A 24533-nucleotide genomic window follows, 5' to 3' on the forward strand; every position below is an offset into this window, starting at 1 on the left:
CATTTGCTAATTATTTAATTAACTTATAAATTTATGTAAGTTCATGATTAAATCAAAGATGAAATAGTACATGTTTTTTAATTTAATAAAATCTGTAACTATAGGCATGTGTAGCCCAAGGAAATGACAAAGCTAAATTTACTGGAAATTTGAGGATGGCCTTTTACCTTAAATATAAATATCTGCTGCAAATATGATTTAGACAAAACTACTGTATTTGTATCCATTGTCAATGAACGATTTGTTTTTAACCTATTACAAAATAATTTCTTTTTAATTAAAGGATTTCCTATAGATTTATATAACAAATGGCTTTCACTTACCAGCCTAATTAAGTGTGTGCTATTTTATGTACACAAAATGTGATTATGTAAAACTACTGGTCAATTCAATCATACTTTTGAAACATACACACCTAATAAAAATGTCTTTAAAGCAAACCCATTTATTATCTCTGTAGGATCTGTTAGACCTACTAATGAAACCACAAAATTAGTTAACCAATTCAGTTTGATGGACTTACTACAGCACTGTATTAGTAAAAGTGCCTTTTTCAAGGTTAAACTTAGGGTCCATTTGGTCACCAACTCACTAATTAAGAAAGTCAAGACAAAATGTAAAGAAAAAACTGGTGACAGAAAAGATGAAGTTTGCATTATGAATGACATATTGAATCAACTAAACTGTCAATCTTAGCAACCACACGATTGCACAGTTGGGATATGTTAGTTTCTATCATAAAGACATAATTTTTGTGTTTGTGGGCATTTCTAAAATTAAATATTAATACAAACAGCACATTCAAGAGATGACGCATATATAATGTCTACATTGCAAGGAAAAAAATGGGCTTTCTAGTAGAGTCCATTAATTTACAAGGGTTCACATTTTAATTACATTTTTCACTAATGCGGTAACAAAATCTAATTCACCATGGCAGGTATGGTAGCCATGTGATGCCATTTTGGCCATCACATTCCCATATTTACTGGACAGGGCTATGTAATATAATATATTATATAGCCTAAATACGGGAATATGATTGGTTGAAACTGCATCACATGACTATACCACTACAAGGATCGTAATTATTATATATGCTTGCAGGCAGTATCTGTATATTACATTAATGGCAATTACTTATTTCTTGCTGTCACTATAATATGCCATCTGATTGTCTGTCCTTATGTTACTTTTAAGTCTGTCTGAACTAAAATACCAAGTTGCAACAAGGAATTTTTTATTTCACCTTGTATTTATTCCTCTTTGTATAGAAACAACTACACATACACAGATAAAATACCTGAAAAAAATCAATCATATCTTATATAGACCCGAGTGATTGAAATCCATTGTTGAGTCCAGACAAAATTAAATCTAGAATTTAATTCGTCACTTTGACGAATTATAGGTGATCATTTTGATAAAGGATAATTTTAATGACATTTTATTTTTAAAAATATGTTAGAATATGAGTGTAAAATGTTGATGTGCACCATCTTATGACCTGATGCATATACACTTATAGTGCTGTTGAGTTGTGTCATATAGAATATACCGTATAGTGTCGTAGCATAGGTGAAATTACGGGACCCACATCATGTTCTTATTTTTGGGTATGATGACATTATCCAAAAAAACTTAAAGATGACAATTTCGAATAATAAATTGAGCAAATAAATATAAGATTTGGAAGAAAATTTGGTACGTAGAAGCACGGTGCATGCTCTTTGAAATTTGCATAACTTTGACAACAAAAACTACTTTTTAACTTTAACAGGCCAGGTGATAACTTCACAAAATCCGATAGGCTTAATTTGTATATGAATTCATATCTACATTTCATCATTCTTTCAAAATAAGTTTTAATCATTAAGGTAACATTCAAGTCTGAAGAGCTGTAAGATATTCAAATATACAGTGTAGGTGAAATTACACAACCTACATTATTCAAGTTTTTAAGCGTGATGACATCATCAAAATAAAAATGGTGTCTGTGAAATGGTCATGAGAAAGATAATTGATTGATCAAGCACATACTGATATTTGAGTGAAAATTGGGCACAAATAACCAAGATGTGCTCTGTTGAATGTGATAACCTATGAAGAAAGATAAAACATTTTAAATTCAAGTGGCCATTTGATGAAGTCACAACATTTTTTACGTGAAATCTACAACTATGTCTTCCAGAATAAGTTAAAAAATTGGGGGTCATCGTGCATTCTGAATTATTTTCATTTTATGCCTTATTTTTTACCATTTTAAGCACTTTTGTGCAATTCGGAATGAACTCAAATTTGGTGAATGTACTAAGTATGGTGAGTAGAATGCGATTTATACAATTTGTATTTTTTACATATCGCTTATGCAAAAGCATGTTTTTGCGCAGTAATTTTTTGAAACATGCAAATGGCCTAATTCATGCTCTAAATTGATCAAAACAATTTTCAGCTTTTTAAAACTTTAACACACAATTTTATGCGCATGACCCTATGTATGCATGCATTTTTATTTGCTAATATTTTAACCTTCACTTGAAGCTTACGTATAGTGAATTTTATTGATATTTTATGACGAGTTATGGAGATATGATTGATAATGTGATTGTGGCATATAAATTAAATGATGTCACGAATGAGTGATCATGCTGAAAAGCTTATTAGGATTAAGTTAAATTGTTTGAAAGATATTGTGAAATATTTGTGATCATTGACATTTAACTTTTTGAGATAATTGTTTAATACACAAAATAGTGTATAGAAAGATGATCACCTAATAATAGGTGATCATTTTATTCTAAATGATCACCTAAAATAAATATTTCATACAATAACGATAGGTGATCAATTTATTCTACATTGATCACCTAATAATAGACAAATATGACGTTGTTACACTAAATGAGATCATGAGATGTACAAGCAATTTTCTTTTTAAATTCAATTCAATTGTATTTCAGACAAACCGTCCATATGAAACATACATTACAAAAACAGTACAAAGCGTTATGACAACCGTCATTGAGACTGAGAGAGGACCAAGAATTATTATTGTTGACCTATTGTGCCTATCTCTAAAATACATTTTGGAATCAAACAATAAATATTCATACAATTTAACATTTTATTTTTGCTTTTCATAATTCTGGAATAAAACTATAAATTGTCAACCTCAAGAATTCATAAAAGAAAAGAAAAAAACAGATTACTTGCACTGATATCGGGATTGACCGAACAGCATGCGGAAAACATCATTATGATATACTTTAAGTCGATTGATATCCTTTATGAAATAATTAGACCATAAGGAGAACGATACATATTAATACAGTACAATAGGATCTAACAAGTAACACTTGATAGATTTGGAGCAGTAAGAAAATTTTCTAAATAAGATTTCCTCTAATACATAAAGATCTTTATTGTCGTTTAATATCTGCCCCATCTCTTAAATTTTTAGTTAATATATGACCTAAGTATATAAAGTGGTCAACATACTTCAATACCTTGTCACCCAATACTGTTTTGGAAGGCTTATAGTGCTTCTATGAGTAGAATGGCAAAACAGTATACAGTTGGACTTTTTATTATTATATATAAACTCTGATATACAGTTAAGTCTTGTACAGCAAATCCTTGTGAAATCATAGAGTTACATGTAGTTAAAAGAACAAAAGAAGCAGTTGGCTAACGTATTTTTAAGGTGTTCGGCTGCCAAATCATCCAAACCAGCACCTTTCCCATTAGAAAGCTTATTATACTGTAATCAGTTATAACAATTACCTTTACTATCAATACACTTATCAAGAGTATCACTAAAAAATTCTTTATATTCATCATTATTTACACACCTAAAAAGAGCTTCGTAGCTTTTATTAAGATGCCAAACCTGGTGCCAGTATTGTTCATAATATTAAATTACTAATGGAATTAATCATTAAATTAGCCCTGATTTGCTGTTCATTTGAGGCATAGCATCACAAAATCGGCGTAGTGTCGGAAATAATATTTTTTTCGTTTTTTATATATTCGTAATCTTTTAATAAGCTTTAAAATGAGCCGTTATATGAAGAGTTATTATTATGAAAACATACGAGTCACTTTCTAGCTCAGGAAATCTTCATTTTGAGAAAATCCACAATGAAGTAGCGACGCCGATTAGCTTGGCATAGCCTAGCCCGCCGATCAATGCGACAAGACTCTCTGTCAAAACTCGTTATTTTCTTCTCAATATAATGGCAAACTAGTCAAAAATATATCACTGTGTGGTAAATAATATTATATATTTTGATATTTTTTTAAAATATATGGATAAAAATAACGATTAACTTCCTAAATATTCACAAAATGTTGAAACATTCATTCAAGAAACCACGATAGAAGTCATGCTGCTTATCGTAAACAAAAGCGTCAGCCAATCAGAGAGCGTAATTTATCTCTATAGCCAATCACAGTCAATGATTCATAAATTTTTTTTAGAAAATTCAGCAACCTAACACCTTAATAAAACCAATTTCCATTAGCTAGATTTTAAAAAATCCCTTAGGTGTACAAAAGCGCCGTAAAGAAAGTTGATTTTTGAGTGAACAAAAATACAATTTTCTAATGATTTTCAATGGAAACGACTTAAATAATTGCAAAATACACATACTTGTGATATTTTTTTATGAACAAGAGTTTGATATGTTAAAGAAAAGTGTTTATACTATCGTTTTTTATTGAAATTTTAAAATGGGTAGGTTAGGTCGTTTTTCACATTCTGAACTTCAAGACCAAATATCTCAAAAGTTCGGGTTGCGACTCTGCGCCGCTTTTGTGATGCCAGGCCTCATTTGTTTTGCACACTTTCAGAGCCAATTTGAATCTTGACCGCATAGATTCATAAAGAGGACTGGCTCTGGGTTGCCCATTGAACGCCAAGGCTATAGACTGCACCTAAGCAACAGAACACAAACTGCCGTACACAAGCAATGCTCACAGCATACAGATTGTGTTCAATAGTGCCGCCAAGGGCCTAGCTAACAATAGCTGCTCATACTAGTCAAAAACATGAATTAATCACCTTTATACTGTATATGCTCTAGATAAACTTAACTTGCAAACTGAAATGACGATTATTCCAATCAGAACACTAGATTGCTGTAATTTTCGTAGATTATAGCATAGGTTTTGTTGCCATGTCATCGTCGGTACTGTTGGTATATATGCATTAATGTGTGATCAGCTTTGAAATAACATGAAATTTTGAACGGTTTGATTCATGTGCTGTGCATGGGAATTTACAATCACTTTATAGTATGGTCTGGAGAGTACTCAAATTTACCGTACATTTCGGTATATAAGTCGCACCTGTGTATAAGACGCACCCCCTAACTGAGAGTAAAATATCGGTATTTCTTATATCGTCAATGTATAAGACGCACTTTATATTTCATCAAAACAATGTTTTTTTAAATTGTAATCATATTATTGTAATAATATATTTTGTTATATCTACAACGGCGTCCCTTATTTAGGTTTTTTCTTACCTAGGCTCGGCCGCGCCCAGCCTCAACAAGTTCTTTCTAACTTGTTATTCATGAGTTTCGCACCCGCAACATCGAGTATCTATGTATCCCAGAAGTGTATACGCTACTGTAGGTCCATGCTATAATCAACTGGAGAATACTAGTCGAATACCGTACACCATGTGGCCGCCAGGAAGGGCTTGCGCTGGGGGTACGGCGATCGTGCGTATAACTATAAATAAATACTATTCCAATCGTAAACGTTTACAAATGAAATTTTATCGGAGCACCTAAAACAGCTCCATAATGAACAAATCTTTTCATCATATTTAGTATAACATCACGCTAAAATGCCTTGAAAACTAGGCAGAAGCAGGTTGCTGTTACGTTAGTACACTATACTGTAGCTAGGCCTAGCCTACTCAGGCCTAGCCAACAAGGTAACAATATGTACAATCTGTGTGGTGAGGCATTTATGTTCGGTGTATAAGACGCACCCTTAATTTAGAGGTCAAATTTTGCGTGTCAAAAGTGCGACTTATACACCGAAATATACGGTAACTAAAAATGAATTGTGTTGTTATTTATATATAATGAATTTATAATGGCCAGTTGTGATCAGATATAATTAAAAACATAATTTTACGAAAATGCTGCAGAGACCAGTATTTATTGATTATTTAGAGTTTGAACATTTATTTCTGCCCTTATCTGTGAACATTTGATGACAAATTATTGAATGGATCTATAGATAATTATGACAACAAAAATCGTAAACAGGAATATAATATATTTTTACATAATCAATAGGATGCATATTACATAAACCTACTTTAAGGCATGTATTTAGGCCAAAGAACTCATTTAAAATGATTTATCTAATCAATTAATTGAAAATTGAAATTATTACTTTTTATCATCAATAATATTTTTCAAATACACTTTATTTCCACAAAGATTTTCAGGGGGAAATAATTAATTAAATATTAATTTGTCAGTAGATTTTATTTAAAATGATTAAGAAGTTGTTTCAACTCAACTCACCTGAAAGTCACTAGTTGCACAGAAGAACTAATTTCAACTTTCGAGAAAGGAACCTACCAGTGAACAATCAAGGTCGACACTGAACTTATCTTAACTATGGTACTACACACGACAAGATTCATGTGTATTGAAACCCGTATGCGCAAGCACTTATATGGAAACCTCGAACTGATTGTTACTGGCTGCAATTATTCTTACTGCTCATTTGTCACGATTTAAAGTTTTAATTTGAAAAAAAAATAGAACATGGCTAACTGACTGAACTACACTAAGCTAACATTTGTTGTGCGCCTGTCAGTTGTGTTCAGTTGCTTGGAGTGCTTATGTTGACACAAAAAATAAAATATTGAAGAATAGTAGGATCGAGAATGCATTAAATTATTTTGCAAAATTGATTACCTTTCTGCATTTTCTTTTGCACTATCACTCTGGGAACAGGCAAAAAGGTCATTGACATCTAATGGTCTCTTTGCAGCTTTCGAGAAAAACTTTGTACACCAGGAGTACGTAAGAATGGACAAATACCCTACAGAATCTAATGGATTTGGTTTCCTGCAAAATACAAAAAAAAAATATCGTTATAAAACGTGCAAGAAATACCTTGTTATAAAACTGAACAATAAAAATATCTTTTTAATAACTATAGTGATCTTTACTGCAAATTATGAATTGAAATATTTGTGGGTATTTCTGTATCTCACAAATCGATAGTCTGATTAAGCTAAAATTTGAAATTCTGATGTTTGTGTACCAAATTTAAGCAAAATCTACGTAATTATAAAAAAATTCTTTTTAATACTACATTACTAGTTTAGGACTAGGCTTGCCATACTGTAGAGTTTCATAACAATCACAACAACTTTTGCATTTAGCTACACAAACCAGTAGTGGTGTTAGTAGTCTATGTGCTAGGAGTGCTAGCTTACCTGTATAAACCAACAATAGCCCGTGCTCTCCAGAGGGAGGGCATTAGATACGCAAGTAAAAAGTTCCTAGAACACCCCTGTATTATAATAGACCAGTCCGCAGCCACGCCCTCATGTGGGAACGTACCAACGTACCACCGTCATCATTTTCTTTCGTAACGTGAAAGCGTTAAGTCGTATGATACCAAGTGTTAGAATTGTACACTGAACATACTATAAGAGTTCCTATTACGCTGATTACCAGTCGACTTGGCCAGGATATTAAGTGTATTCCTATGGCCTGTGGCAGTACCAGCAGTTGATATATTTTTCATATCGTTGATCCGTTTTAAATCGGGGTCTTCATTAGAAATAAGGAAGATTAAAAGAGGAAAAAACAACACCCAGTTCATTGGATTATAGGCCGCTGAACGGCCACGCTACCAAACAACAAAGGAATTTGCATCGTCAGCCTGGACTGCCTCAGCTGAGGCGTGGACGCACTGTTGCGTGAAACAACAAAAAAGCTACAGTCAGGTTGTATTATTCCTTATGTTTGCTAGGTTGCGTTCTGTGTTCGCCGATATGCCAAAATCGGAATGTCTGCAATGCAGGGGCCAGCGTGCGACAGTCAAGTGGGACTGCCACTTGCTGTGCATTCACTGCCACACCTGTAGTCAGGAGTCGCCGTGCGACATTGTGTCCATTGGACAGTTTCGCGGTTTCGGACGTTGCCTCATCCAACGGGGCGTGCGCGGGTGGCAGACCCCGTACCCGCGAAGGTTTAGGAGGAGCCTCCGGCCCCGCTGATAGAAGCGCCGGAAGTCTTGCCGGACGCGCCTCCACCGCAGGGTAGTACGCAGGGCGAAGGTTTGGGCCGTACTGGAGGCAATCGCAGCAGCGGTGCGAGCTCTATCGAGGGAGGCTGCGCTCTCGGCATCCTCGCTTAATTATCCCCCTGTGCCAGTACTGCCTCCGCAGTACTTTCATCGTCAGCCTGGACTGCCTCAGCTGAGGCGTGGACGCTGTTGCGTGAAACAACAACAAAGGAAAGAGCTACAGTCAGGTTGTATTGTTCCTTATTTTTGCTAGGTTGCGTTCTGTGTTTGCCGATATGCCAAATTCTGAATTTCTGCAATGCAGGGGCCAGTTATAAAACTGAACAATAAAAATATCTTTTTAATAACTATAGTGATCTTTACTGCAAATTATGAATTGAAATATTTGTGGGTATTTCTGTATCTCACAAATCGATAGTCTGATTAAGCTAAAATTTGAAATTCTGATGTTTGTGTACCAAATTTAAGCAAAATCTACGTAATTATAAAAAAATTCCTTAATAATAATATACCGTCCAGCGTGTGACAGTCAAGTGGGACCGCCACTTTCTGTGCATTCACTGCCGCAGCTGTAGTCAGGAGTCGCTGTGCGACATTTGTGTACATTGGATGGCGGTTTCGGACGTTGCCTCCTCCGTCAGGGCATGCGCGGGTAGTAGACCCTGCACCCACGGAGGTTCAGGAGAAGCCCCCGAAGAGACCGAAGCGCCGGTGGTCGTGCCGGACATGCCTATGACGGCCGCTGTGCCTCCACCGCAGAGTGGTACGCAGGATGATGGTTTGTCCCCAGCCGTACTGGAGGCAATCGCAGCAGCGGTGCGAGCTCTACCTTAATTATCCCCCTGTGCCAGTACTGCCTCCGCCGGTGGGTATGATAGTGACAAGACCATGACTTCACTGCTTAGTGAAGATCGCTCCGACGCTGCAAAGGGAGGAGACGAATTGCAGGCTCTCGTAAATCATCGGGTTCCTGCCGTACTATCGTACATTGGGGTAGAGTACGCGTATGACGCTCCGACGCCCGCTCCGGCATCGAAGAGATACTCTACCTAAGCGGGTTACGACTTGTCCAGTTGCGCCGCTGGATCCCGAACTTTTCGCTAGGGTAGAGGCGATCGCGAAGAAGCCTAAGACCCGTAGGGCTGCACCGCAAGGTCTCGCTTCCGCAGGACCAGTTTCAACATTACATCTCGGCACCACCGATCCCGGATGCAGCAAAAGAGCGTGCTCGCGAGGACCACCATACTGTAGAGTTTCATAACAATCACAACAACTTTTGCATTTAGCTGATTGGATCATTGTTGTTGCTTAAACATGGTTACAAAATCAAATTGATGCCGAATAGAACTTGTTGTGTCTGTATTATTATTTTGTACTGTATATAATAAATTATCGTTATTTTGTGTTTTTTTTTTCATATTTTGGGATTTTTGCAAATGGAAACTAAAAAACCTAAAACCTGTTAATAAAATAGCAGAAGCCCAATAACAGAATGATTAAAGAGGTTCTTATTTATACTGTATGGTTGGCGGATTCTTAAATTATGTAACATTTTTCACAGTTATTTGAAAAGACTGGTAATAAACATTCTCATAGAAGACCATATGTTATTGATTTGATAAATGTTACAGTCTTTGCATTATACAGTGACATTCACTATAAACCATAAACTATGCACTTAGAACTTGCCAAATTACAGACTTTGTCTCTGTAGCAAAAGAAAATCATTTATTGTTAAATACAGAGAATGATATAAAAATTCATGTTTGAATCTCACAATACAAGTAAAACGTACAATTTTATCAAATTAAATATCAAATACTATTTTTTTATATATTTTATATTAATTACATTAATTAGTGTATATTGCCTTTGGAAATTTGATGCATCTACAGTACAACACTACTAAACTGAATTAGTAGGAATTATGATTGAATACTGTAAAACTAGATTAAATTAAAGATTAAATTTTATTAAACATTTTATAATTCTTTAAGAGTTTAATATTTGATGTTGTAATTTGTACTTTTTATTGTAACGTAATGTTGTAATCCCTCTCCTTCTTTTTGGTAGTTGCCCCATAGTAAAGGGATGAATAAAGATATACTGAACAAATAACAATAACATAATGTGTGCGTTTATAAAAGGGAAAGCCCTGAGCTGCGCTGAATTTTCTTGACATTGGTTGGTAGATCAGTTCAGTTTTTACCCTCCAAAAAAAGACATTTTTAAATTAAATAAATTCAAGAATCATGAAAATTAAGTTCAATTACCAATTAACAAACAAAAGAGTAACATACAATCCAATAATATTTGCATCGTTTACCATACCGGAAGTACATTATTATCAGGGGTTCTCCCTACTTTTGCATTAAAACACAAATCGTTTTGCTGATTCAAGCGTGCTATAGGAGTGTCATTACCGCCCAACTAGAGGACAACAACTACCCACCTAGGACAACTACAGTACCACCCGGACAATTACCCCTAGGACAACTACCCCCTTAAGACAACTACCCCCTTAGGACAACTACCCCCTTAGGACAACTACCCCCTTAGGACAACTACCCCCTTAGGACAACTACCCCCTTAGGACAACTACCCCCTTAGGACAACTACCCCCTTAGGACAACTACTCCCTAGGACAACTACCCCCTAGGAAAACCTAGGACAACTGCCCTCTAGGACAACTACCCTCTTGGACAACCTAGGACAACTGCCCTCTTTTCATATCTACAGCAAAGAACCTCCTAATTTTACATTAGATTTTTTTTTTAAATCCTAACAATATTAATAAATTGATTGATTACAATACATTAGACGATTTGAAAATCAATCTCTCTCTCTCCCCTGTTCGACAGGTTCTAAATTCTTTTTTTTTCTTGAGGAAATTATTTTCGGGTTGTGTCATTGTTTGTCCTGTAAGTTTTTTATATAAATATCGCTACAGTTATTACAAAATAGACTACAAATACTGATACATATATAAGACCGGTAAATAATAATTTCACGTCAAATAATGTATTTAGTACACCGCTTATATAGTCCCCTCCTTACACACAATTTGATTTTGAACAATTTTATTTATTTATTTATTTATTCAGGTTTATATACTATAGTAACAAAAATGCAGTCCAAAGCCTGAAATTGTTGATTTACAAAAATATATATGAGAACACAAATATTTAAAAATACAACATTTAAATAATAATAATAAAAAATTTGAAGAAGTTAGTTAAAAAATAAATTTTTTTATATACAAATGCATGGGTCTATACAGTATGTGTATATATTTATAACATAGCCATCTTCAGCGTGTGATCATTTTAAGTACTGTTTAAATTAAGGATTCTACTTTATAGTAAGGGCAGGCGAGGTCTTAAGACGGTTAGTTCTACAAACAGGTATGTTAATTAAGGGTTTATCTACCATGGTTGATCTAAGCTCTCTAGTAATAATGCGGTCCGATTTCAAGAGCCTTTCTCAAAATTTTTTAATTAAGGTCTCTCGTCTGGATGCGAGAGTGGTCATATTTGACTCATACGTACAGTAAGGAAAGCGGGATCCAGAATAACACATAAAACTCTCTATTGCACTGTTTCAATGGTCAGTATTTGGGCCTTATTGATGCTTCTATGCCACACAGGGCAGGCGTATTCTAAGATTGGGCGAATATAACAAACATAAACTGATGTAATATTATGAACTGGTACATTGGCCCTTCTAAGAATATATAATGTATATAACCTTCTGGATGCTCTTTTGACCATGTCACTGACATTATTATCCCATTTCAAGTCATCCTGGATAATAAGTCCAAGGAGCTTCATACACGAAACAACATGTTGTATGCTAAGGTAATAATTAGGAGGGGAAAAACGAAATATTTCTTTTCAAAAAAGTAACTACTGTATCTCATGATATGACACTTAGAGTGTTTAGGGATCATGTGATTTGTATCACACCACTCAGTAAGGTCATCAAGACAAGATTGAAGTTTAGTGGGCATTACCATGTTTAACAGTGTCACCAAGAGTGAGATCATCATCAACGTACTTCCACCATTTGCAGCCATCCATGGAAATATCATTGACTAATATGAGAAACAAAATTGGTCCAAGCTTTGTACCCTGTGGAATCCCACAGGTGATGTTGGCATAAGGGGAGGATGAACTAAGTTTAGTATGATCCGTCAGACAACTACAGATGGTGGGAATAATAGATGTTCTTACTCTGATGTCGACTAGCTTTTTAACAATGACCGTATGGTCAAATCGGTCGAAAGGCCTTTGTAAAATCAACGGCACAAAAGAACCACATTTTTCAATGTCACTAATTACAGACTGAATCATGTCCACAAGATAATGGCTAGTAGTAGAGGAGCCTTTAAGGCAACCAAATTGTTTAATATCTATAAATGTTCATGAATGTCACTACTAGTCACCCAATCAGTAAGGAATGACTAAAAAAACTTGGCGAAGATGGGGGTAAGTGAAATTTTCCTGATCAGGTCTTGTCACATTATAAACTTCTGGAACAGGAATGGCTGTTGCTAACTTACATAACTCGGGAAAGACACCTTCGTTAAGACAGCAATTAAAAATATGGGCAAGTGGAGAAGCAATTTCAAAGGCAAACTCTTTTATAAGTTTAATTGGTCATCAGGATGACTAGACTTCAGTTTGTTAATCAATCGTTTGACAGAAAAAATGTGTTTTTAAGGCCTCGCATTGATTTATCATAAAAAATTCTTTGCTGAACGAATGGTACAAAATAAGAAAAGTATGCCCTATAGGCACCAAAAGAAGCAGCTTGTTAATTTGGTTACCAATCGTAGTTATAATTGTAGGGATAATTGTCCTAAGCTGTACAGTAGTTATCCTAAGGGGTAGTTGTCCTAGGGCATAGATTTCTTAGGGGGTAGTTGTCCTAGGGGGGTAGTTGTCCTAGCGGGGTAGTTGTCCTAGCGGGGTAGTTGTCCTAGAAGGGTAGTTGTCCTAGGAGGGTAGTTGTTGAGGGTTGTTGTTGTTGTTGTACTTTTAATAGCTTAATTAAATAATATTTTGGACCTGAGGTTATTGTCTGCCATGACAGGATTGGGCCATAGTTGTCCAGGTGGTAGTTGTCCTAAGGGGTAGTTGTCCTAGGGCATAGATTTCTTAGGGGGTAGTTGTCCTAGCGGGGTAGTTGTCCTAGCGGGGTAGTTGTCCTAGCGGGGTAGTTGTTCTAGCGGGGTAGTTGTCCTAGCGGGGTAGTTGTCCTAGCGGGGTAGTTGTCCTAGCGGGGTAGTTGTCCTAGCGGGGTAGTTGTCCTAGGAGGGTAGTTGTCCTAGGAGGGTAGTTGCCTTAGGAGGGTAGTTGCCTTAGGAGGGTAGTTGCCTTAGGAGGGTAGTTGCCTTAGGAGGGTAGTTGTCTTAGGAGGGTAGTTGTCATAGGAGGGTGGTTGTCTTAGGAGGGTAGTTGTCTTAGGAGGGTAGTTGTCTTAGGAGGGTAGTTGTTGAGTGTTGTTGTTGTTGTACTTAGTTTAATTAAATAATATTTTGGATCTGAGGTTATTGTCTGGCAATGATGGGATTGGGCCATAGTTGTCCAGGTGGTAGTTGTCCTAGGAGGGTAGTTGTCCAAGGAGGGCGATTTTCCGGGTGGTAGTTGTCCTGGTGGTAGTTGTCCTAGACCCAGCTTACTTGTCCTTCAGTTCTTCAGTATTGAAATCTGGCTATTAAATCCATAAATATCAACAATCATAGTGAACTAGCATTGACAATTGGGCAATAAACACACTTTTCTTATATTATGTAAAATATCAGCTATTATAGGCCTATATCAATGTACGTATTGAATATTGGCTATTACGGTATTTGCACAATATCAAATCTAAATGACTTTGATCTTAGTGGCAATCAGTTCATTGGAAATTATACACACAATGATGCTCTACAACAAGCTTATCTTGTCAGTGACAAAATCAGACACTAAACACAGCAGAGAAGCTAATGTAATAAAGTTTAAAAACTGGCTGGGAGTGAGAACATGTCTTTTTACATTGAAAAGCGATGTTTCTCTACTCAAAAAATGCATTGGTCAATACTTCCATTATAATTAATGTTTATCAACAGCGAACTGAACAGCAATTTAAATGTGGAAGTAAACACTTGTCGATTGTTTTGCCATTTGATACAATTTATATTATTATAAGTAAAACTACCTTTTCCTATAAATTGTACTAATCTTTTTAAATGCAATGTATGTGATTGCTTTACATCATAGACGGCAAAAAAGGTTTTATTTTATACTTTTATATACTTATACTTTACGTCTCATATTAAAAGCTTCTCAGAATTGAAATTGTTAAAAATTGTTTACGTTCAAACGACATCAAAATAAAATCAGGTTTCTAAAAATGTTTCTAAATTTCGTTCTTTTTTGTGGTAACCCATTTCTGTTCGCCAAAGTTGTTATACAATAAAAATAGGTAAAATGTAAATTTTATTTGGAAAACTTCAAATGTCAATATATCTATAGACACATTATAAAAGGTGTTATTTTTTTCAAATATTACAAAAATAGTGCCAAAATGTCACATATTGTTGTATTGAATTGTAAAACGTTTATTACTTAATAATAAAATGGACTGATTCAAAATAAATAAATCTATACAGACTGAATATTGTTATTTTAACTGGCTTGTCTAGACTATTATGGTAAAGTCAATTGTTATCAGTACATGGCCTACTTCAATTTCATTGCTAAACTAATCAAACAAAAATTACTCTCATTTGCACTTCCAAAATCTTTCATTTCAAGAATTTTTCCTTGTATTATCAAAACCAAATTGAATTTACAGAGCACATGAAATGAAATATTCACAAAAGAAACCAATAGATTAGAACACACTACATATATTACTATTAGAAAATGTAGGTCAGATCATTGTAAATAACAAATATCCATTGTATAAGTCTTAACCTCAAGGAGGTTTTACCTGGTAAAATAAATCCAGGTTTTGAAATGCTTTTTCCTGATAATGATGGTGTTTTATATGTACTGTATCCTACTCGAATATTTTGCTAGATAAAACAATCTGTTATTATTTGCTGTTTTTGTTGGATGTAATGAAAAAGCACGGCAGGTGAAACTGAAATTCTAACAATTATTGTTGTGTTCAAAAAATTAAATACTATAGTACAGTAGCAAGACTATTATGGCCTGGGATAAGAACATTCACATGTCCTTGATCAAATTATCTGCATAGTACCATGTGGCTGTATTTGCTACAAGGCCCCGGGGGGGGGGGGGGGGGTCACTCTTAAATATTTCCATACGGGGAGGTGCCGCATTTACGGGTATATTTTCGAGGGCCTGGTAGCACAAGTGTCAAAATGTCATGATTTATCGCCAAATTTTGCAGGTATTTTAGCATAATGGATGCTATAAGCCCGGCTATATAAGCCCATCGCTAAATACCTTTGAATAGGCCTAGAGTTTTCGCATCAGCAGAAGAACACGAAACCTAGCCTAGGACAAAATCATTCAACTGTGACCACTCTTGACTCTTGATCATCGTCGTCATGCACCACGGACTAGCGATAAACTTGTCAAAACACGTTCGTGATTTTGCCATGAACGGTCTCTTTGGCCATGCGCAGATCATGCCGGGAACCAGTACAAATATTGCGCCCTCTCTGGCGTGGCCTTGTTTCTGCCGTCTTTTTAGAGAACACTGGATTTTTATTTGGTAAATGGTAGTTCAAGTCCGTAGTATTTTTCAGTAAAACAGGTAGCGCAAGTGCCTCATGTCTTGAAGTGGCTGCTGCACCCCTCCTATAATGGGGGGTGCGCGAGCAAAGCGAGCAACAATGGCTGGGGGCCAGGGGGCCGCCAAGGGCCAGGGGGCCGCCAAGGGCCCCCTGTCAGGGTCAAGGGGCCGAAGGCCCTGAAAAAATTTGCGTTATTTGACGTTCTAAAGACTGATGCAAGACTCTCTGTTGTGGCTTGGGCTAGTTGAACGATGGACACCAGAACTTAACGCTTTCATGATGAGGCCAACTCAGCAGGGGTGGCGCCAGGATCTTCCCGACGCGGGGGCTACATTCCCCGACGAGGGGGCTATGCGAGCGAAGCGAGCATCACTAGGCTGAGGGCCAGGGGCCGCCAAGGGCCCCCGGTGGGGGTCCAGGGGGCGAAGCCCCCGGAAGCAACGCGTTCTAGCGTCATTTGAGGTCTTTTTAATCAGATTTAGGGTAGCCATTTTTTCCATTTTTTATAATGCATAAATAAAATACTGCGTGCAAAAAAACAATGCGCGATGACGGTTTCAATCCATATTTTTCAATTTAAAAAATAAAAGTTCAAAGAAAATTTTGAAAAATAGAGTTGGAGGTCCCGGAAATTGGACTTATTATACTTCAAAACATGAAAAAAAATATATAAGTCCCTATCATGGGTTGTGACTGAGCTAAGAAATGTTTGAAAAATAGAGATGTTAGGTCCCGGAAAATGTACTTCTTGTTCTTCGAAATATGACCAGCTTTATTGTTGGGGCTGAGCTAAGAAAATGTTTAAAACTAGAGCTGCAGGTCTTCAAAAAATTGCATTTTATACTTTGGAAACATCAGGCCTAGAGGCTTAAAAAACGCAAGCGTAGACCTTTTTCATTCGGGGAAAAAAGTTTATTCCTCCCAGATGTATGCATGCGTACCATCTGGACTTCCGAGTGGTGAGAAATTCATGACATACAGGATATTGAAAATGTAATAACTATAGCTATAATGTTGGCTAAGCGAAAATGGAATGTTTTTTTGTTTAGTAATGGATGAAAAATTTATTTTAGGTGCCCCATGGTACAGAAGGTTACTTGTAAATTAAAAAATTGGTGAACAAACGAACAATTAACATAATTCGTTTTTGCTGTAGTGTAGCGTACGTCGACGCAGTACACGACGTAACCGTCGGTAAACTTCGCCTGGAAAATAACACATTACACATTTTGGTCCCTGGATGAAACTTGATATCACGCGTCTCGACCCAACGTTGAACGATTCGTACAAAGGGATACCGCCAGACAAGTGCGTACCTAGCTATTGTTTAGTAGTAAGTTAGATCGCTGGCAATAATGAATGCATATAAAGTGCATAATATCACTCTGACGTACTCTCACGGTCAATGAAACGTCGCGGTTTTCTAGGCGCTGAAGCTAGCTACGAAGTGAACGTGAACGCTTTTTACTGTATATTATATTCCCCGACAAAAAGTACACGTGTTCCCTGACGTTAAGTTGTCTGTATTTCTCCAGCAAACACTTTACCGCGTACCGCGTACATGAAGCGCTAAGCTATTGCTTGTCGTCACATGATCGACTGCGCATGTTTTACATCGAGTTTGTAGTCAGTTCAGATTCCGTAATTTAATTACCGGTATTTTTTCATTTTATATTAGCATATTTTTGTTTGTATACCATTGATAATGTAAATTTTGTATATATATAATGATATTGTCTTTAGTTAAACAAGACAAGAAAAAATACCAACCGAGGAAATAGTGGACCTTTTGGGACTTGGGGGGGGGTGCGTCTGCACCCAACGCACCCCCCCTGGATACGGGCCTGGCATCACTGGATTAGCGTTATGAAATCTACCCTCTCCCGCTAGAGTTATTAACGCCAATGGCGCGGAGTAACAGCTTCCTAACGCTAATCCGCGGCATGGTTCAGACACAAAAATATGTACGCCGCTTACATAACTCCACCGTAACTCCGTGAGTCTGAACATACTCTTATATACAAATTAACCCTCATTTTTGTAACTATAAAATACAGTTGACTTACTTCTCATGTTTATGAAGTTGGTTGTAAACTCGCTTATGCTTGGCAAAAACCACTTCCATTTGGCGATGAACTGCCTCTGAATATGAATCATATGAGTTAGATCGTGGTCGTAACGACTCGGGTGAGTTGTTGTCATCTCCACTAGTAACTGCTTCATAATCAATATCAGTCATTATTGATGACTACAAACCTAGTGAGAATTATTAAAATTGTATGAAACCTTTAAATAAAAAAACATGACTTGTTTCAGTAAATATAAGAATGTGGATGCAGATGAGTTTGCGAGTCCCTGAAACATTATCTACATATAAATTTACGTAAGAGCAAAATTATGTAAATCGTGCGTTACTTCTAGAATGTTTACTCGATGGTATATCAAGTTGGTTCGTACTTTCGGTACTGATTTTAACCACCTGATTTAACCCTGTTTACTAATTAAATTGAGTTATATAAATAGTTATTTACAATTAAAACAAATTTAGGTTCAACAATTTGCCCCAAATAGGGTGTTTTCCGATCAGGCTATACACTGTCTAATGGATGTCCATCTTGAAAAATACCTGCAGACAATCTTACGAGTATAGCATCATAATGTTGAAGACAGACCGGTTTCAATTTTGTATTATTATCTTTTGAAAATCTATAATTAAATTTATCATGATTAATGAATTCACAATTAATGCGAAGAGTACATTGGTTTCTGGATCAAAAATCGAAAGACTAAAATCAAAATATATTTAGAGATAGAGAAGTAAATGTGCTATCATTGAGTTTGTACGATTTTTAGTTGGGTCTTCCGTGGCTTTTGCGCGCGGTCTCCTCTCTGTCATGGTCTCTTAGCATTAGAAACACCAATCAGTAGAAGGCGACATACAAATTTGTTTTCGGTATTTAGATTTTTTTTTTTTTTTTCAGTTTGTTTTCAGTTGTTTTTGGTTATTTATGGTTGTTTTCGGTTGTTTTTGATTGTTTTCGGTAATTAGACTGACCGTTGCACTACTGAACATCCTTTCTTAACCTCCATACCCAATATCTTTGATTTTAATTATTGGGGTGAGGTCTTTGTTTTCACTGCCTGGATTTCTGGTTTAAAATTATTATTAAAATATTGGTTGGGTCGAGTATGCTCCTATTTAATCAGTTTTCAAAACACCCCTAAAACCCAAAATCTTTTTTCTTTGTAATTTCTTTCTGTTTTTTCTCTCAGCGCTTTGGGACAATCTTTCGATTGTAAAAGCGCTTTATAAAATCGAACAACAATACATTAATGCACGATGTATTTGATTTAAGGTCAACCATACTCAACCTACCAGAATAGTATAGATAATATAGCTCAGTGAGAGAGTAAAGAGAGAGAATAAATTTGTAAACATAAGTATTGTTTGATAATTTGAACAGATGTAGCCTACTGTACAATAAAAGGCTAGGCAGGCCCGGTAAGTATCAATTTGTGTAGGGCCTACTATACTCTAGCTAGGCTCTAACTACTTGATGCAGTTTCATAGAAAAAAAATCCGAAACAAAACATGTTTTTCACTTACTTCACTAGAATAACATTATGGTTAAAATCAACCAAATATCCATTGGCTGGCAGCCAATGTGACGATTTTTTTGCTTTAAATTACAGTTTTTTTTTCCAGGTACAATACATAAATTTTGTCTAAATTCAATTTTTGGTCAAAGTAGATTATTATTGAACTATTATGTGACATTAAGATGGCATATTCAACAACAACAAATTGTAAAATTATTTTTCGGGGGGACAATATATTTTACTCACTGCACACGCAACACTCAATACTCCTAATCCCTACTCCTTTAAAAAATCTGTCTTCAAAATAACCGTATAAATCTGTGGGTGGTCATTGACAATAATCATTAGCATTTTTACCAAAATACAATGGGCTCTGGTGGTCAACTCAAACATAGTGTAGTTAAATCAATGTCAGCGGCTGTCAATCAAGTAACCGTCATTTTGCATTGCAGCTAAAAGTTGCACAGCGATAAATCGTTAATGAACACCGAAACAATTGGGTGTTTTTAACCAATGTTAGGCTGCCATTTAAACGAAAATTTGTCCTGTTTCTGCTGCCAAGAAATTTTGCTTCATTTATTCACACTCTTAAAAACCTACTGTATGAAACTTTTATTTTAATATCTTCAATATTTAGCATTTGCAAACAAATACTAGGAAGTTGATATTTTATATCATGAATTGATACATTCAATAACATACAGTATACTTACAGATAGTAGTTCAAGAATTGTAGTAACAATTAATTAACTGTTACTTAGGTCTGTACACTATTTTGCTAAAGCAGAGATGATGTATTTAAAACCACACAGATCTATACAGTTAGACAATGTTAATCCGTGTGGTGTCATGTCACTGCCTACAATAAAATAGCTACAACAATCCTTGCTGATACTGGCAGGCCACACACTAAATTTAAACCAGGCAGCAATAATATTTATATTTACAGTCTATTATTATAATTTATCCTGGTACTTTGACAAGTACAAAACACAAAATTACTAAAAACTCTGATATGACCTAATATGTCATTGTCAATAACTAAAAAATAATATTAAAACCCAAATTCAAAGGTTGTAAAATATTATCTGTCTCTTTTGAAAATTGCTGGCTAGAAAAAAATAAACAAATTATCTTTTGTTTATTACTGTATGCATACTGCTGCATAAAAAAACACTAGATGGAATAATCAACAGAATGTTGAATCTGCTAGATATTAAATATTAAATCCTTTCTTTTTAGAAATTAAGATTTATATTATAGCCTCTCTACTACCCAAACAAGAACACTGTTCCTACTTCATAATTACCTTTAACATCTTTTTTATTAATAAATACAATTTTATTTTTAATCAATTTCAATTTAAAAATAACATTTCAAATAAAGAAAAAAGGTGATTTAAAATATTGCTTATGTTTTAGGTAACTACAATTTAGTATTATCCTATATAAACTACTCTAATATTTTACATGCAACCTGTAATCATTAATGTTATAAACATATTAAATAAATAAAAGTGGGACGAGGCCACAAAAGACATAAACATCAAAATTGGGGTTAAAAAATCACATGAAAGTACAGTACTGTACTTAACACACACAAATATTACAAAACTCAGTGTGTAAAAGGTCCAACTTAACCATACTGTAACAAATCTTTTTTCATTTTTGCTTTTAGGCAAATAATTGACTACGCGTTAATGGTAAATAAACCTACCTTATTATCTTATTTTATGAATGTATACTGCACTCAGTGGCAAGCAGAAAGCAAATAGCCACTTTTATGGAATGACACTGTCCTGGCAGTGCTCAGTGGCCTCTTCTTGACCCTATATCTATTCATTGGGGCTCATACTAACAATCAACAGGAATCCCTCCCTGAATTTGCTAATGCTTAAAATGAGACAGGAGCTTTTTTGCAAACGACCAATCAGATATAGAGTGGGGGATTAAGTTATCAACCAATGAATGCTCAACCTGAAATTCTGCTGAGTTGAAATCAAATGAATTTTCCTGTAAGAAGGAATTAGGCATAATCTAGCAAACACTTAACACTGTCATATGGTAAACAGAGATACCATACTAATTTTAAATACAATTACAAATAATTGGTAGCAATAATATGACATTTTAAAATTGTAACATTTTTATTTACATTAATAATTGTTTCTTTTTTAAATTCAATTAATAAAATACTGTACCCTGTCTGAGTTGTTTTTCCAAAACTTTAATTGAATCATATTTTATCAATTTAGAAAATCTCAACTTTCACTCCTATGTTTTGTGTAATTAGCCTGATATTACAAAGAGTTCTCAACTTGCTATATTAATTTCAGTATCAGTAAAAATATTACCATATTAGTTAATAAATCAAATTGTTCGTGATATAAAACATTTTTTGGTTTTCTACATGATTTTTTTTAGCGGGGGTTGCATAATAATCCCTTCTGGTGACTGCTGCACTAAAAAGAATACAGTACAGTTGAATGAGTACAGTATTTAGTTGAATTTTACTTTGTGTATTATTATCACCATATACAGTACACTTATCTGGCGAGATCTAAACAGATCTTTTACTTTATAAATGTCACTACCAGGATGCATTATTTTCAATTCATTCTCTTGATATTTTCATTGACGACATAGAAAAATACACTCACTAAAAACCCATTGTAAAGTAAAAGTACAATAGCAAAGATAGAAATTGCATACAAGTTATAATTGAATTGGTGAATCAATAAACCACTTTACGATAATTAAAAATGATATTCGAAGGTTAAGAGACACTTGAAAATGACCACAAAATACTTTAAAGATTGTTGAATTAATTAGAATGCGTGTACACCCAACCAAATCAAGCAGAAAGCATTGTAGTACTAGTAGTAGCAGTATTAAAAACAGTTTTTAAAACTTCAAGTGATTGCAGTCTCAAATGGCAAAACTGTTAAAATCAGTTTCTGTAGAGAAATAAATGTGCAATGCAATCATGTTCTCAAATTAACCTCTATTGCAAAATGTTTGACTAGTACTGTTCTTTCTGTGGACATTAATGACGTCATGTACAACGAACCATGAACGACCAACTTAACAATTAAATTAATTATTAATGAATAAAAGACAGAAATGTGATCTCAAACTACCAAAAACTATTTTAAAGAGTAACGTCCATTACTACCTCGTATAAACCATGCCCTAAATATTTATAATTTTAAGAACCTTCATTTCTTTATGTAAAATGTAATGGAAAAATCCTGTGTGAACTGTGACAAGTCAGTTTAAAGTAACAAAATAGTTAGAGTTCTGTCAGCGGATTTATTGGTCAATTGAAAATCACTCATGCATGCACATTTTTATAACTCACACAACTCGTACAAAGTTTAACACTGATTCTTTCGACTAGTTGTCTGGCTTAGTGGTGTGGTACAAAGTTTAACACCGATTCTTTCGACTACCGGTAGTTGTCTGGCTTAGTGGTGTGGTACAAAGTTTAACACTGATTCTTTCGACTAGTTGTCTGGCTTAGTGGTGTGGTACAAAGTTTAACACTGATTCTTTCGACTAGTTGTCTGGCTTAGTGGTGTGGTACTGCGGTTAGGGATCTATTGATTTTGTACTTTAATTAATTTCTCTGACAATTTAAAAAATTTCATTCTTGTCTTTTTCATCAATGTCTTTACCCATCATCTTTACCCACTACAGTATTGCCAAGTTGGATGTGTTTTTTTTTTTAGGTTTAGAGGGCCGGACACACGACCATCTCACAGTCACAGTGTATACTTATAGCAAGCGCAATCAGATCTCCAAACGCTGTGCAGTTCTGCCCACGAACTGTACCCACAGTAATTAGCTCTAGATATTGGAGGTGGTGTGAAAGTACAGTTAGCAACACATAGAAGTCACACTCGCTCTAGGCTACAGAAGGGCCCAATGGTTCTTAAATTAACTCTTTGTTTGGTCATACTACAACCACTGACTTAATCTTAAATTGATTCCTGTCGTTCTTTGCGGCCAGACCTCTTAGGTGCCTGATCATCAACAGTTATGTTGGTTCATTTAGGTTTACCAAGGACAAAATATTGTTCATTTGAACCACCAGATTACTAATATTCCCTGAAATATAAACGTATTTTGATCTTTATGTAGTAAAATATTTTACAGTAATATTTTTTATGATTTTTTAAATTAACATGATGTTATGAAATCCCCTGAAAACACTGTTACTTTTGTTTTTCAGCTCGGCTGGTCACTTGTTGCTTTATAAACACTAGGCCTTACTAAAAGAAGTAGGCCTACTGTGTGTTTAGGTTGAGGATGTGATATTGTTAATACATTATATTTATTGTTTTCATTTAAAAATAGTAAAATAATGAAAAATATTCTAATTGAAATTACTATACTATTATTAAATTAGCAGTAAAATTCATTATCTCCTGTCTTGCCATCCAAAATCAAACACATTATCAATTAGGCTACTATCATCGTCACTTTTAAGTTTCATCCTCTTAATCACTTAGAAATGTTCGTTCAGGCTCAAATAAGAAACCTAGCCTACTTGTGGCAGGCTTGCAACCTTCAGCATGTAAACATTGCTGTGAACCTTTGATTACATCACATGTTTTTAATTTCTTTGTTAATTGGTGAAAATAAAATTAAAATGTGGTCGCATAACGATAGTCATTGATAAGTACAAATATGAAATTTATATACTTTATAACTAGCTCCTTTATATTTGATATTTTAATTTATGAATAAAACATGTGTTGGACAGAAAACAGAAATCGGTGAATTTACATATTATGAAAGTAAAGATATATATCATAATAAGTTTTTTCCAGAATATTAATAATGATATTGGGTGGTACATAACTTCGCATTTTCTAATT

General features: G+C 35.0%; 1 protein-coding gene across 2 annotated transcripts in view; it reads right to left on the bottom strand.

Annotated features, from left to right (window-relative positions):
- LOC140050378 (ATP-binding cassette sub-family C member 5-like) overlaps window positions 1-24533 on the bottom strand; it is a 95867-nt gene that overhangs the window by 70096 nt on the left and 1238 nt on the right. For both annotated transcript variants that reach the window (XM_072095541.1, XM_072095542.1), the window contains exons 2-3: window positions 18118-18307; window positions 6951-7103 (exon numbers count right to left, since the gene is read on the bottom strand). In XM_072095541.1, the coding sequence (XP_071951642.1) occupies window positions 6951-7103; window positions 18118-18290 (326 nt within the window). In that variant the 5' untranslated portion in view covers window positions 18291-18307. The remainder of the gene's footprint in view (window positions 1-6950; window positions 7104-18117; window positions 18308-24533) is intronic.

The sequence above is a fragment of the Antedon mediterranea genome, chromosome 5 (genome assembly GCF_964355755.1).
Source record: "Antedon mediterranea chromosome 5, ecAntMedi1.1, whole genome shotgun sequence".
NCBI classification, from domain to species: Eukaryota; Metazoa; Echinodermata; class Crinoidea; order Comatulida; family Antedonidae; genus Antedon; species Antedon mediterranea.